General features: G+C 41.0%; 1 protein-coding gene across 1 annotated transcript; it reads right to left on the bottom strand.

The window, feature by feature from the left end:
- Positions 1-385: 385 nt before the first annotated feature.
- Positions 386-7,562, bottom strand: LLPH (LLP homolog, long-term synaptic facilitation factor). Its single transcript, XM_045789648.2, has 3 exons — positions 7,436-7,562; positions 5,305-5,524; positions 386-698 (listed from the first exon to the last, which is right to left on the bottom strand). Exons 2-3 carry the CDS (start codon positions 5,507-5,509, stop codon positions 520-522), a joined length of 384 nt encoding a protein of 127 aa, XP_045645604.1. The 5' UTR covers positions 5,510-5,524; positions 7,436-7,562; the 3' UTR covers positions 386-519.
- Positions 7,563-12,009: the final 4,447 nt, after the last annotated feature.

Below are 12,009 nucleotides of genomic sequence, written 5' to 3'. Positions count from 1 at the left end.
GAAGGTGGTCTTCTCTATTACTAGGAAAACTTAAGGAGAGATGAAAGAAAAGCTCTTCAAGATCTTGACAAAATATCTTTTATTCTGAATTAAACAAAATTAAAACTCCAAACACGTAGTGCTTACAAGATCCACTGACATTATATTTTATATAAAAGTTTTCTTTAAACCTGAATCAACTCAAATTTGTCAGTGTATCTTTTTTTTTTTTTTTTTTTTTTATCTTTACGAAGCCCAAACAGTTACCACCACAGTTAACAGTTGATAGAGTTGTGATGTTTGAGAATCCCTGTATACTGGACAGCATCCAATTAAAGTATCAGTGTAGCTTTCTTTCATCAAAGAAAATATTTTATTCAAGCTCCCAAGACAAAGTTGAGGAGTCAAGTTGGGTTTGAATTGAAGAACAAGGCCACGTTAAATCTGGAAACAAAGTTTTCATTTGGTGGAAGCTGAAATCCATGTATACATTCTAATCAAAGACCTGTCCCATGTAGGAGTTTTCAAGTTTTTAAGAGTCTACCAGGCCAAACCCTTCGCTGCCTTTGCTGCTTCTGCTTTGCTTTTCCCCTTCCCTTTCTCTCGCTTTGCCTTCAGCCTTTTCCTCTGTCTCTGGTTCATCCATATGGGGTACTGTCCATGCTGGTCTAGAAGACTCTTCTTGTTTCTCTTAATTTCAGTCTCCATCTTCATGTCATCTGAATAGAAGACAGAAAACTGTTAAGGCTCGTGAATGAAGAAACAATCTTGTAAAAAGCACGTGAATGCAATGAGAACATCAGAACTGAAAGTGGTCTGAAACTACAAAAGAAAAAAATCCCTTCTTCTGTGGAATGCTCTTTGACTAACACTGAAAACTCCTCACAGCACTTTCAATGGACTCAGACATGCTCCCATGTATTCCTACCACCATGAGAGACATAAAAAAAAGTATTTATAAGGAATGAGAGATGTCATCAATTTAGCGACTAAGAAACTTTCTGAAGAATATTGTCATGAGTGTCCGTCTTTGGAACAATAAAAGTTAAACAGGAAACATAGTTTTAGGATATATGGGTTTGAGTCACTGCGTGAAGGACAAGTGTACAGCTGTGAGCACATGTGAGTCAGAACACTTCTCTGATGAAGTGCTTTCTTGAGCTAAATAAGACAGCTGAGCCTATTAAGAGCAGCCACACTTTTAACGGACAGGCCTTAGAAGCAAATGAACTATTAGGGATGGCTGGCCACTTGCAAAGAGGTGTACCTGGAAGAAGTGGAGCAGTAAGCACCAAGCTTGTGATGACACAGATGGGCAGATGACAAAGAAAAACCTAGATGGGGCCTTGGCTGGCTCAGCTGGAGGAGCATGCGACTCCTGATCTCAGGATCCTGAGATCGAGCCCCATGGTGCGTGCAGAGATTAAATAAATAAAAACCTAAAAAAAGAAAAAGAAAAAGAAAACCTGGATATAGGGGCACCACTGGCTCAGTCAGTAGACTGTGTGATTCTTCATCTTGGGGTCATGAGTTTGGGCCCCACGTTGGGGGTAGAGTTTACTTAAAAACAAAATTATATTTAAAAAAAAGGAAGGAAGGGGGCGCCTGGGTGGCACAGTGGTTAAGCGTCTGCCTTCGGCTCAGGGCGTGATCCTGGCGTTATGGGATCGAGCCCCACATCGGGCTCCTCCACTATGAGCCTGCCTCTTCCTCTCCCACTCCCCTGCTTGTGTTCCCTCTCTCGCTGGCTGTCTCTATCTCTGTCGAATAAATAAATAAAATCTTTAAAAAAAAAAAAAAAAAGGAAGGAAGGAAGGAAGGCAGGCAGGCAGGGGAAGGCAGGGGAAGGAGGGAGAAGGAAGGAAGGCAGGCAGGCAGGCAAACTTGCATACACACCAGGCTGCCACTCTCTCTTACCCAGGTAACACCCAGAGATCCGGCTCCGCTAAGCAGGAGACTGGGCAGGAAGCTCGGAGCAGCCATGCTGTGGTACATCTATCACCAGCCTTATCTGCTGTGAATGGTTTGCCCAGAACATCCCTCCCTGGGAACTTACCAGGGTATATGGGTGCTTCCATGATCTCTACTGCCTGACATTATATTAATTCATTTATCTGGTTTACTTTTGGTCTCCTCCGGTGTAATGTAAATCCCATCAGGATGGAGGCCATTTCTCCTGTATTTATCATGTTTCCTCAGTGCCTGGAGTAGCGCCGGCTATATTCCAGCCATTCAGTAACTAGTTGTTCAATGATTATTTTAGGTACTGTTCTAGGTTCTGGGGATGTAGTGGTCCAAATGTGCTCCTTGCTGTCATGGAGCTCACAATGTTCTGTTGAAGGGAGCATAACAATGCCAACTGCAGCCTGTTTTAAGTGGCTTTTTTAAAAGAAGTACCAGAACCAGATTAAGTAGGACCTGGTAAACTCTGATGAGCACATGGAAGGACAAGGAGATGTTTTAAGCAAGGAAATGCCATCATCTGCCTTACATTCCAAAAATATTATACTGGTCGATATGTCAAAAATGAATCAAAAGGGAGCAAGAGCTAAGGAGAGAAGTAAAAAGGCTACCATCTCTGTTCAGGCAAGAGATAATGGTCATTTTAAAGTGAAAACACGAAAGGAGGAGGAAAATGGATAGATTCCTGCTGTATTTTGGAGATATTGAAGATGTGCTAATGGTTTAGAGGAGGGAGATAAGGAAAAAAGAGGTCAAGGTAACCACTAGGTTTGTGGCTTAAGACTGGATGGGGATTTGAGGGAAATGAAATAAGGGGAAACGTGAACCTGAGGGCAGAGATGAGCAACATATTGAAAACAGGTAGATTACTAAACGGAGAGACTCCCTCACCCCCAGGTCTATCCCTATTGAGTTCCTGAAATACTCCAAGAAGGAGGGTAGCCAGACATTGACGTGGGCAGGAGAGGAGAGAATTCCTCTCTGAGGATGATGAGAGAAGAGAAGAGACCTAGTTTCTGATCTAGATCCTCCACAACAAAACCTCCTAGGTTCAGCCCAATCATTCTGCAAGTCTAACACCTGATAAGCCCTCCCCACACCTTGTCCCCTCCCCGGAAGGCTTCCATTCATCATTTTAGTGCTTCACTTTTAAATATAAACAACCATTGATCACCAGACATTGGAGAAAGCCTCCAACATGAAGGAGAAAGACAAAAATAAAGGAATGGAAGGGGGGGGGAGGGAGAAGAACTCAAGAGAATAGACAGTGCACAGAGATCGAAATTTCTCAAACTATAATTAAGACCCTCAGTGAGATCAGAGAAGATATATCCATTAAGAACCTCAGGCTGTAATAAAGAAACAATAGAAGAAAAAAAGAACTTTTAGAAATTAAAAATACAACAGCAAAACTAAACAAATCAATATAAGAAAAAGGTAATAAAGCTATGAAAATCAGAAAGAGTAACAAGAGAAAACAGAAAACAGGAGAGAAAACTAGAGACTAAATCTAAGACTCAAAAGTGAACAGGCATCTAGCAGCCAGAATGTATAAGGAACTCTTACAACTCAATAAAAAGACAAACAATCCAATTTAAAAATGGCCAAAGGACTTGAAAAGATCTTTTTTGTAAAGATGACATACAAATGGCCAACAAGCATATGAAAACATGTTCAACAGCATTAGGCATTGAGGAAACCCAAATCAAAACTACAAGTACCACTTCATACCCAACAGGATGAGGCAATTATCCAAAAATCCAAAAGAAAAAAAAAAAAAGGAAAGAAACAAGTATGGTAAGGATGTGAAGAATCCTTGTTCATTGCTGGTGAGAATATAAAATGGAGTGCCTGATACACAGAATTACCAAACGACCCGGCCAATTTCATTGTAAGTACAAACCCAAAAGAACTGAAACCATGTATTCAAGCAAGAATACGTACACAAATGTTCACAGCAGCACTATTCACAATAGCCAGAAGGGGAAAGCAACGCAAACGCCCATCCACCAATGGATGGATAAACAAACTGTGGTACGTACATAAACTGGAGTATTACTCAGCCCTAAAAAGGAAGTACTGATACACGCTCCAACATGGATGGACCTCAAAAACATTACCGTAGGTGAAGGAAGTCAGACACAAAAGGTCACATGTTATAGGATTTCATTTATATGAAGCATCCAGAATAGGCAAATCCACAGATACAGAAAACACATCAGTGGCTGCCAGGGGCTGCGGGAAGGGAGAAACTGTTTTATGTGTAAAGAGTTCCCTTTTAAGGTGATGAAAATGTTTTGGAAACAGAGTATATCATCAATGTACCAAATGCTACTGAACTGTATACTTTAAATGGTTAATTTTATGTTAATGTGACTTTTACCTCAATGACCAAAAAAAGAGCAAATGGGCGGAGGCAGCGTACATATGAAGAAACAGAGACTCAAGTGTGAAGTGCCAGGGAGAGCTGAAATAAAGCGACAGACTGAGAAATGTGAGATCAAGGGAAGGCTTTTTCCTTCTTCTTTGAGAAGGGGCATTCCAGAACACATTTACGCTGTCTGAGCGACCCAGTGGAGAAGAGGGATTGGTAAGCAGGATGCAGGAGTATACAGCCCTTGAGAATGGAGAGGATTCACAACACAAATGGAGAAACTGGCCTTTGAGAGGGTATCAGCAAGAGGGAAAACTTCTCGGATTGGAAGGCTGAGGATCACTGCTCTCTTCCTTGGACACCACATAAATTACTTCTATTTTAAGGGCCTGATTACTATGTGCGCTTGTTTCAGTTTGCTGCCAGACTGTTCTATGAGGATGTGAAAACCCAGGAGTCTTTTCCTGTGCTGAAACTAGCAACATACACAGCCTCCGACTGTAGACCGTGATGAAGACAGAGGTTGCTACAGTCTGTCAAAATTGAACACAGGGAAACTCTGATTTTTCAGGAAAATAATATAATGGCATATAAGGATTCTTTGAATGGGCACTAGATGTAGAAAAGGATAAAATGAAGAAAGATCTCCTATCTGGCCTAGTCCCGGACTGAACAGCGTACCCTTCCAACAAGGACGCGTCTACGTTTGTCTACTCCTGTTGTGCTGGGTCTGAGACACTCAGGCTATCGTACAAGCACCAAAGACACGCTCTGAATAATCCAAAACACGCCTATTCACATGAACTGGCTTTAAAATAGCTTAGCATAGGATCTCTAGCAGCACTATAAGCCTTCAAAAAATTATACGGGCATGTCAGGAGGTTTGTAGGGAAGCATGCGCAGAAAAGAATGGAGGACAAAGAGGGAAAAAGAGTCACAAAAGGAAACTGACAGAATTATTATTTTTAAAATGAAGCACATAAACTCACCTTTTTCATCTTGTACCACACATTGAGTTTTCTCTTGACAATGTTTGGGTACCACCACGGTGGCTATCTCTTGGACATCTTTCATTAAAACATCACTATCTACTTTAAGAATACTTTTAAGTCTGCTGAGTTCTCTTGGGGCATTCTTTTTTCTCTTTTCTGCACGCATCTTCCTTTTCCACTTACTCCGTAAGCTTTTAGCCATATTTTACCTGGAAAGCTAACAGAAATACAGAGACAAAAGCAAAAATTTACTATTAAAAAAGAAGGGCAAATCCTTGGAAAACCAGGTCAAAAGGTATTTCTACAAAACATGAACAAACGGAAGGTAAAACTCTTTACTCTGTTCACGATTTATGATGGCATAATGAACAAATTATGTGAGGGTCAACATGGCATATACAGCCGTTAAATAACAAGAGTACTCAATCAAATTCCCTGTGGTCACTGGCAAACCGTAAGTCAAGCCAATTCTGAAAGCTCCTGGAGTTTCCATACAAGATGCAGAAATTTACTTTCCCCCAAATGCAATGAGCATCATCACCTTATATTTATGCAACAACTTCCAAATTACAAAATGGGTGCTTTTTTGGGTACTTTTTAAGTAGGCTCCACATGGGGCTTGAACTCAGGACCCTGAGATCAAGACCTGAGTGAGATAAGATCAAGAGTCTGACTTAACTGAGCCACCCAGGCACCCCCAAAGTGTTTTTATAAATATTTTTAAACTTGATTTCCTCCATGCCTATAGGACATCTCACCTGTCTTCGTCATTATCCTCCTCTCAATTTAATCTAGCTATTTTAAACTTGTCTATTTCCACTCTTGCTGCTCTTCACCCCTTAGCCTCAGACCTGAATCCTCCACAAGGCAGTTAGTATAAGCTTTAAAAAAAAAAATTTTTAAGAGAGAGACTGAGAGTGCCAGCAGGGGGAGGGGCACAGGGAGAGGGATAGAGAATCTTTACAGGCTCCATGCTCACAACCCTGAGATCATGACCTGAGCTGAAATCAAGAGTTGGACGCTTAACCAACTGAGAGCCACCCAGGCGCCTGTAGTGTAAGCTTTTAAAAACTTGGAGCTTTTCCTTCTTTCATGAGACTCTTTAATGATATCCCACCTCATATTCATGATCCACAAGATTATTTGTGACCTAGCCCTGCCTCCTTCAACTGTTTCACCTCATGTTCCAAGCTCCATCCCATCCCCAAGTACGAATTACATCTGAAAAAAGTTCCATCAGTGACAACCTAAGGGCAGTGTGGGGATGAGGGAATGGGAAGGAAGGAATTCTAGGTTTTACAAAGGGTTGGGAGGAAGGCTTTAGGGAGTGATTTATGACATTATCTTGACTGTGCTGATGGATGTTTGTGTACATATATTAAAACTTACATTACACACTTTAAACATGTGCAATTTATTATACGCAATCAAGCAGTTAAATTAAATATTTAGACATGATTTTGGAAAAAAAGAAAAATTTAAGTCCCAACTGCGTCCACTAGCACCTTTCCAATTTGCTGCTCCTATGCCCGGGAATGATCTTCCTAACGCCTGCTCCTTCACTTAGGTACCCCTGACCCTCACCCCTATCAACTCCCCTTCTTTTATTCTCCACATATGATCCTTCTCTTTCTCTTTAAATAGGTGTTACAATCTGAAGTTATTCATTTTCCGTCATCCCCGGTGGACTGTGGGCTCCACGAAGGCAGGGGCTAACTAAATAGACCTCGTTCACCGTTGGATCCCCCAATGTGGTGCGCGTTTGCTGAATGAATAACTAATGGAACAGCAGTTTTTGGACGCCAGCAATCACAACTCACTCGGTTCTCCCGTCTACAACAACCCAAAACTTCGAGGGGCAGGGACAGAAGGTGTGCGGTAAGCAACCTTGAGGGCCCAGGCCGGAGCGAGACTACCGAAGGAGGGCTCCATCTCGCACAGAGCAGGGGGGAAGCCCGAGGGCCACCACCAAGACTATGGGAGGCCCTCGGCCCTTAAGCAGGTCTGCGTCTCGGCCGAGCTCAATTTTTCCCAGAGAAGGACCAGCCTTGAGACGAGATTCTCTACGGGCGGCGGGCTCGAGCTCCACGTTCCATACCCCACTGGACCGGAGAAGCGGCGAACTCACCGAGAAACTGAGCGACCGCACTCACAACCACGCTGACCGGAAGCCTCCGCACTTCCGCCTTCCGGACAGCCCGGTCCACAAACTCCTGGGAGTCCCGGTAGGGCGCACTGCACGCCGGGAGCCGAAATGCCCCGGAAAGCCCCGAGAGGCGGGGTCTCCCGGAGTCCGGCGCTGACGTACTTCCTTCGATGGGAGTGCGACTGTGGAGCTTGACTCCTCCCCTGTGAGTTCCCAAGTGGGATCTGGACAATGCGGAAAATAGCGGCGGAAGTTGGGCCGCCGGCTAACCAGCTTCCCGAGCGTGAGCGGGTTAGCCGCGACGCTCTAATCCCAACAGCGATCCTGGCCAGGTGACTCTGCCTGCCGAGTAGTGGGCTCAGAGCCGACCTTTACATCTCAGGTCCGGCATCAAGGTTCACACGGTACTCATGGATTTCCGTAGACTGAGTCTTCCCAGATCACGTGTTCTTCGAGAACCCGAACTGAAATCATCTTAATTTGAAGCCTTTAAAATTTCCCATCCCGGGTGATGATCTCACGGGTGTACGCATTTGTCAAAACTTACCAACAGTACACGTAAAATGTGTGCGACTTATTGTCAGTTATACCTCAAATCTGTACCCCAAAACGACCCTTTACCAATCCAAAGACAAATTCAAAAAGTAAAATGACCAAACTGATTCTGTTCAACCAATGTTTACCTGGCTAATAATCAATATAAACCAGACATAAATCTAAGCCTACGGCAGTTGATTTAGGTGACTGTCACATTGGTCACAAACACCAGTTTTTTATTTTACATATGCTAGTAGCATACGCTTTGTTTTTCAATTTTTTAATTTAAATTCAATTTAGTTAACATATAGTGTATTAGTTTCCGGGATAGGATTTAGTGATTCATCAGTTGCATATCACACCCAGCTAATAGCATAGGCTTTGGAACCAGACAGGTCTTATGTTGCATTTTTGGTTCCAGCACTTCCTTATGACTTATAAAAGTATCTCAGAGCCTGGAATTCCTTCTCCATAGACCCAAGCTAATACAAGCTAATTGATCCTAGGTAGGTGATGAGAGCTCAGCAAATGGTAGCTTTCATCGTTTTTACATAATTTCAAAATGCACATGCTTGTTAAGCTGTTATTTTCCAGAGATTTGTAACATACAGCAAAAAACAGTAAATTGTCTTTAATGATGCCTAGTAAATTCCTGGCTGGTTGCTAGTAAAGGAGTTCTGAGATAATTTGTGTGTACCTTTTTTCTTTAAACTTGTGTCCTTGAAGAAACCCTGCATCATATGGAAATTACTGTATTCGAAACACGGCAGGGTTTTTTAACACTGGCTGGAAAAAATCCCTAACGTGCTATATAAAAAAGCATGCATGAGAAACCTGCTTTCTTTAAATAAGAGATTAAGCTTTATAAATTTATAAATATATGTGAATTTTCACATATTACCATATATTAGATCTTAGCTGCCTCTCCCAAAAATACATGTTCATTGCATTTTAGAGAAAGCTCACTTTCTGATAGTCCTAATTAACTGCATCTCGTTTAACATACCAAGCCAAGACCCGAACAGACACCTGGCACCAGAAAAGAGAAAAACTTATTACGAAAATGTCATGGCATTAAATATATGCCAAAATTCTGCATTATTAATACTTTAAAAAGCTGAATCATAAACGGTATTAAAAAAAAAACTTTTAAACTTATTTCACCAGATTGTATAAACGCAGTTCTCAAAATAATTAAATGGCCTTAGTATATTTAAAAATCCTTAATTCATTCCCTCATTCATACATTTGAGTATGCAGAGTATGCATTCTGTTCAGGCTCTATGTTGGGTATACAAAGATGACTGAAAGTAAACTAACGGCTTCAGGAAACTTTGGCCCCTGATGGAGGGACGAGGCTTAGAAGTCACACCGAACATTGCTTCAGCTCCCTCACAGAGCTGGAAGAAGCCCCTGGAACTGGAGGCAAAGTGGACAGCACTGAATACGACTGGGAGTGCACTGGTTCCCACCTTAATGGCATGCTACACAACACACACCAGCCGGTAGAGCCTCTGCAGTTAGGCCTGTCCATGGAACGCCGAACCTGAATAGTCACTCATTCCGGACTACAAAGACTTCTGGGCTTCAGATGGTGACCCCATGCTGTCCAGGCCCTAGGTGTCGGGGACTTCAAGGCAAAGCTCTACAAAGATGAACCAACAAAAAGAGCCTAAGTTCCCAGCTGTTCCAAAAAGGCACACAGTTGGCTGCTGACATTACTAATTCTCCAAAGTGCATCAAGTGTACTGCAGGAAAAAAATGTAGGCAGGCAGCCAGAGCCCACTGCACCTTTCCCAAAATTACATTCCGTAAAAACAGTTCTCAGATACTGCTCTTTCTCTGTTTTCCTCCTACCTCTGGCTATACTTTGTTCCTCGCAGGTGGAGCTGCCAATCGCTCTGTCCAAGTCCTGCTCATTCCACTTTTTAAAGTATTTCTGGAGTCTGTGTATTTTCGCTTTTACTTGTAAAAAATTGAAGTTGCGTGTACCCTTTTATCCAGCAATTCCACTTCTAGGTATATTCCCCTACCTAGGCAAACTCATAATCTATGCACACTGGGGCACATGCAGGGACAAACATAGCAGCACTGATTTTGCCAGTAAAAAAGAAGGAACCGTATAAAATTCTTTGACAGAAGAAAATATGAATGATTATGGCTCACTGATAAAATATAATAGTCTGCATCAGTGGTTTTCAAACTTCTTGGTCTTATGATCTTTTTACAATCTTAGAAATTACAACATTTGTCATATCAGAAATTAAAACAATTTTTTAAAAATTTATTTAAGTCCTCTAAAAAAGATAAATGAATACATGTCTACATTATTTTTATTAAAAAAACTATTTTCCAAACCAAAAAATAATTTACTGAAAAGAATGGCACTGTTTTACATTTTTTAAATGTCAACTCTGTTTTTGCTTATTTAGAATCTTTAGTCACAATTCAGTGCATTCTTCCTTTGGACTGCCAATAAGAATTAATAGTAGCTGACATTAAGCACTCAGTTTATATGACATATCCAACTCATTTAATCCTTCTAACAGTCCACTAAGGTAGGTATTATGATTCCCATTATAAAGATGAGGCAAAAGACCTAAGTAAGAAAGGATAAATAACTTGTCAAAAGTCACATCATCCATCAGCTGGTAGCACAGCAAGGATTCCAATCTAAATGCTCTTACCCACTATACTATGTTAAACTTGAGTATAGCATCATGCGACAGAGTATTCAACAATTAATTGATAATGATGGAGTCAAATTTACATCTAAAACTCACCAGAGGCTAACTCTATAGTATTAATTTATTTCAACTTAATAGCTGGGGAATGATGCTTAGTGGGTGTTATGGGCTGAGTTGTGCCCCCAAAAATTCGTATGATGAAGCCTTAGCCTATCTGGGCTGCCATAACAAAATACTAGAGACTGGGTAGTTATAAACAACAGAAATTTCTCACAGTTCTGGAGGCTGGGAAGTCCAAGATCAAGGTACTGGCAAATGCAGTGTCTAAAGGCTCTTTCCCTGGTTCGAAGATTGTGTCTTTTCACTGTTACCTCATGTAACATAAAGGGTGAGGGATCTCTGTGGGGTCACTTTTTTAAGAGCACTAATCCCATTCATGAAAGCTCCATCCTCATGACCTAAGCATGACCCAGAAGCCCCACTTCATACTATCACACTGGTCATTAAGTTTCAACATGTGAATTGGGGGGGGGGACAACAAAACATTCAGACTATTACAAGGTCCTAACCCCTAGTACCTCAGAATGTGACCATATTTGGAGACAGGGTGTTTAAAGAGGTAATTAAGGTAAAATGAGGTCATTAGGGTAGGCCCTAATCCAGTGTGACTTGTGTCCTTGTAAGAAGAGGAAATTTGGACACAGACAAGTACAAAGAGAAAACCATGTAAAAACATGGGGAGAAGATGACCATCTACCAGCCAAGAGAGAGATCGCAGAAGAAACAAACCTATGATCTCAGACTTTTAGCCACCAGAACTGTGAGGAAATAAATTTTTGTTTAAGCCACCCAGTACTATGGCACCTTAGCAAACTAATACAATGAAGGAATTCGCGAAAGTTTGCTTGGCCACTGGTACAACGTTATAATTTTTATATGGAAACTGTACTTAAAAAAAACTAATAATGTCAAATTTTATGTCAAAATATCTGACTTTCAAGAAGACATTTCATTTTTAATACATTTTATAATGAAATGGCATTAACATTTTAATAGAATGCTGAATAATTCAGTGGAATTTATCTTTTATGCTTTTTCTAAGTCAGATCAAAATCTTCTAGTAGAAGGAAATTTACACTTTATAGTGATAAGGGTACAAGTACTCTAAAATCAAAATCAATTCTAACATTAATTAAGGAAAAATTTAGATAAAATCACTAGACACAGATAAACTGACAGTCTAATCTACTCATGAAATTATTTTTGAATTGCAGATAAACAATCTATATATGGCAAGTTTAGGACTGAAAAAATGGAAAAACAGAATTTTGG

This window comes from Ursus americanus, chromosome 17 (assembly GCF_024610735.1).
Source record: "Ursus americanus isolate L20-20 chromosome 17, mUrsAme1.1.p, whole genome shotgun sequence".
Classification (NCBI taxonomy): domain Eukaryota; kingdom Metazoa; phylum Chordata; class Mammalia; order Carnivora; family Ursidae; genus Ursus; species Ursus americanus.
This window is presented reverse-complemented; position numbering and strand designations above follow the sequence as displayed.